This window comes from Egretta garzetta, unplaced genomic scaffold (assembly GCF_000687185.1).
Source record: "Egretta garzetta isolate BGI_Z169 unplaced genomic scaffold, ASM68718v1 scaffold243, whole genome shotgun sequence".
Lineage (NCBI taxonomy): Eukaryota > Metazoa > Chordata > Aves > Pelecaniformes > Ardeidae > Egretta > Egretta garzetta.
In genome coordinates, this window is record NW_009259041.1 from 574,588 (window position 1) to 579,140 (window position 4,553).

The 4,553-nt window shown below is 51.8% G+C and overlaps 1 protein-coding gene across 1 annotated transcript in view; it reads left to right on the forward strand.

The window, feature by feature from the left end:
- CSMD2 (CUB and Sushi multiple domains 2) overlaps positions 1–4,553 on the forward strand; it is a 328,671-nt gene that overhangs the window by 268,940 nt on the left and 55,178 nt on the right. The window contains 2 exon segments of the mRNA XM_009634976.2: positions 1–151; positions 2,842–3,019. The exon segment at positions 1–151 is cut by the window's left edge and continues 12 nt beyond it. Coding sequence (XP_009633271.2) covers positions 1–151; positions 2,842–3,019 — 329 coding nt within the window.

The window sequence follows — 4,553 nt, forward strand, 5'->3', positions numbered from 1 at the left end:
GCTAACGGTGTTGTAAGAGGAGCCGGTTACAACGTTGGCCAGTCCATCTCTTTTGAGTGCCTGCCTGGCTACCAGCTGATCGGCCACCCCGTCCTGACCTGCCAGCATGGCACCAACAGGAACTGGGACCACCCATTGCCCAGGTGTGAAGGTATGGCTTTGGGGTCACCCTGAGAGCACCTGGATGGGCAGTTCTGGGGAGGGAGAAGGCTTCAGCTCGCTGTTGACGGCCTCCTTTCGAGTCGTTGTTTTGTAATTGGGCTGAAAGTTTCTCTGGAAGCAAAAGCATCGCTGGAGGCAGGCTAGGAATGTGCACTTTGAATAAAGCCGTAGCCCCCGAGGTGGTGAAGCATGTTCTCAGTGAGTCGACGTTCAACGTATTTCAGCCGAGTCAAAGGGAGCTTTTTGACCAGTTCCAAACCAAGGTGCACCTTTGGAGATGTGTTTGTGTCTCGCGCTACGGGTGAGGGCTGGCTCGAGCCCTGCGGGAGGCCAGCGGGAGCTGCTCTTTCAGAACGAAGCAGTCCAGGGTGATGGTAATGATCATTCTTCTCTGCTTTATTTCTTCAACAGTGTTCATCCTCTGTTGATTTTAGCATTGGCAAATAAAAAGAGCCCCTGGTAAAAGACCCTTGCGGCTCTGGGGGCTCCTGGTGTAGGAAGGTTGAGGCCCTGTTTAGTCTCCTTAGGACGGCAATGATGGCATCTCCAAAATGATCCGGATGGGAGCTCTTCAGTAACCTTGCGTGCTCTCCTTTCCGAAGACCATGTATGCTAGGAGGACCCCACGGGCTGCAGGAGTGGGTCTCTGTTCTAGGCATCGAAGCTCAGATGGCCAAATTCACTTTCCAAACCCCAGTAGGGCCGATGCAGCCTTTCATCCTTGGGGCCAATGGACTGAGTTTTGTCTGGTTTACTTTAGAAGGTTTTCTTATGAACCCTTAAGAAGTTCAAGACCGCTTATTGAAGATTTCCCACGGCGTTTCCCAGGAGCACTGACCTTTATCCCGGGCTCTTTACAGCACTTAGCCTGCGAGAGCTGTGCGCCGGGGAAGGAGAGGGAGAGGTGATATTTTTCCTCTTTTAAGTCCTAAGTCCTTGAACCCCAGAGAACACAAAGCATAAAGAACCAAATCCTCAGCTGCTCTTTTGCTGACCCCAGCAACGTGACGGAGGTGTGTGGTAGCTGAGAAACTGCCCGGTGCTCAGCCAGGTGCTGCTGGTAGGGTGGGGGGGGCTGATGGGGGAGGCAGGATTAGGCCCTTACCTACCTCAGGTATCAGCTCTGCCAGCCACAACCACCCAGTTCTTCCTTCTTCATGGTGTTTTTTAAGTAGCTTTTTTTGTTCTGCAGCACTTCTGATAGCGCAGAGGAGTGAGGGATCAGGTGCATTTTGGACCATTTGGGTTTTTTTCTCCATGTGCCTGTCGGGCAGGCTGTTACTGCTGTTGAAATCAATGCAGAACTCCCCTTTTCTGTTCCCATCAATGGTCCATTTTTGCATAGCAGTGAGGAGCGGCTGCTTTAGGCTGACCGCCTCACCTTTCCCACACGGGTCACAGCTGAAAGCCCTTTTAATTAAAAGAGAAGCTCTAATTCTAAAACAAATGCACAGAAGCCAAGGTTTCCAGCGCTACCCCAGGGAGTTTCTCCAGTGATCAGCAGGTTGCCTGCTGCTTTGCAGGGCAGAAAGGAACTCGGCCCCCAAGGTTCCTTGGGTGTTTGTTTCAGAAGATGAGTGTATGGAGTTACATAAATACACGTGCTTTTCTCGGCTTGACGGACCACGTGAGTAAGGAGAGCAGAACCAGGCAGGGAACGGATGGAGCTTGGCTCGAACCTTACATCTGGAACAGCTGGTCAGGGCCAGGGAGGTAGAAGCCTGCAGAGCTCCTCCTGTATGAAAAAGAGGGAGCGTTCAGCACCAAGCCTGAATGAGTAAGTTGGGTTGGGAGGGAGAACGTGCTAGCCTACGACAAGGATTGGGTTAACGCAGCTACGGGGCTTCTAGAACAGAGCTGGCTCAGGCAGATGATGCTGTCTGCGCTTAACCCCATGCCTTCGGTCCTTGCAGGTTGCCAGCAACATGCTGCAGATGTTACCATCATTTCAGTTGACCTTGTGTGCCAGAGAGGTCCAGAGGCCGATGCTTGTACACGGGACTGTCAGACCTAGGGACCTGCAGGGGCCCTCCTGCATTGCCTTCAGCAGGGCATCATCCTTCTCTCCCTCTCGGTTTGTTTTTTTTTTTGCTGCCCAGGCTGTTTCTAATTGCCTCTCTTTAGTTTGGAAGTTCATTTGGACCTGGAAGGCACCTAGTGCAATAGAACCGTCGTCTTGATTAATGAACGGGATGCTGCTGTCGTACAAATCATCGTTTCCCCCCTGCTCAGCTGGACTCTGTGAAAAGCCAGCTGCTCGGTGGCTCCGGTCCAGGCCGCGCTGTATGAACAAGCGGATGGATTTGCCCACTGGTGTGATCTCGTCAGGAGCTGTATTTTCCATGCATGGGTGCAGACAGCTGGTGGAGCCCAAAGACTCTTGCTAGGGCAGAAGATAGAGTTTATTTGCACACCTGGCTATTGCATCTGCACAAAGCACCCTGGTCGTCTCCTTTCAGCTCCGAAGCACTTAATAAATTTATTGTAATGAAATTAAATTGAAAATGTTAGATTATTGGAGGCAAGCTAGGCCAAGGTTTTGGGGCTGGATCCTCCAGAACTGCTGTCTTTTCATCCAAAATAAAGGAAAGAAAAATGAGAAATAGAGAATCTTTAAGAGTTACTGGTTTGGAGGGATATTTCTTCACTAGGTTTGTGTTTCTGTTTGATTACCTGCAGTGCCTTGCGGGGGGAACCTCACCACCCAAAACGGTACAGTTTACTCTCCTGGCTTCCCCAACCAGTACCCCAATTCCCAGGACTGCACTTGGCTTCTCACAGTGCCAGTGGGGTACGGAATCCACCTCAACTTCACCCTGCTGCAAACGGAGCCCTACAACGACTTCATCACAGTTTGGTGGGTACAGCAGAGGCGTGGGGGCTGGCTCCGTGTCAGAAAGATGCTCTGGCTGATGAAGAGAGCACCTATTGCCGCCGTGCGTGGGTAGTGCTGTGCCTGAGAGCAGGAGTATCCTCGGGGGATGCTGGGATAGGAGGATTTGGAATTTTTTTGAACTCCACATGCTTGATAGGGCCTTTAGATTGAGGACCATGTGCTGCAAGGGGCTAGCAAACTGGACAAGGTGGCTGTCCCCAAACGCTGTTCACGTTACGTTCTGGAAAAATGCAGGTGGGGGGCGCAAGGTCAGTGAGGGGAATGATCATTGAATGGCTCGGCTGCTCGTGCCAGGTGATGGAAACGTCGTCCTCTGGCTCTGCAGGGGAGTCCATACAGGAGTCCTTGGCTTCCACGGGGGTTTTGCCTCCGTGTTGTGCAGCTCACAAGGAGTAGTCCCCATGTTGGCCGTATAGCAGCGCCTGTGAGACCTTATAGGTCTTTCTTGCCATAAATTTCTGTGGTCAGCAGCAGTTAAAACTGGAGCACATCAGGCCCCTGCAGTGCCCGGGATTAGCAGTCACTGTCCCACTGGTTTGCCATGATTACCATGAGCAGGGGCTGAGCTGCCAGGGACGCAGCATCCCCGCTGCGGCAGGAGGGTCGGCGGCGGCAGAGCCGGCTCGTCCTGCTGGGTGCTTTCATCAGCCTGTCCCTTCATCTCCAAAATGCTCTGCTGAATGGGATAGGAAACATCTCCTGGGAAGCCTAAGGGGCTTTACAGAAGAGACTTATGAATGGTAAACAGGGGCTTTATCTCAAGCTGAATTTAGTTGGAATGAATCTTGTTCGGACTCGCCTAATAGGAATTGCCTTTCGGTTCTGATTTCTCTGACAGATGTTTTCTGGGGCTCATTTATTTTTTCCTTTTGCACTTCATCTATGGCTGCTTGTCTGTGGGTAGAGGCTAAATGAGGAAAAAGCTATTGGTAAATCATTTACATTTACCAATGTCCTCTTTTGGTTTTTCTCTTGCAATCGGAGATACGCAGCCCTGCAACCCAAGCTGATCTCCCAGTCTGCAAAGGCAACGCTGGGATGGCGTTGGGCCCCAGAACTGGCCCTGACCCCCAGCTGCCTTTTAAATAGCAGCAACTGGGAACTGGGACCTCTGACGTAAAATGGGCGCAATTCTGCTGCGGTTAATGAAGTGGCACCAATTTCTTCACCCCAGGAGCCTTGCAGGCTGGGGGCTTCCTTTGCTATTTGGAGAAGGGAGGAGAAAGGGGGTATTACCAACTTCAGTCAGCCACGGGAGCGCACGGAGCTGCGCTGGCTCAAGAGCTCGGGGCCAAATTCTTGAGCTTGTAGCATTCAACCAATATCTGACTCCCAAAATACCTCAGTGTCTGCTGGGCAAACAGGGAGTGAAAACTGGCCCTAATTGTTCACGTTCTGAGGTTGAAAATGAAGTTCATGTTGGTAACTGCGCTGCTAGAGAAAATGGTCCTGGTTATAGCGGAGCGGGGAGTGGGATGGGGGGTCCAGGTCAGCT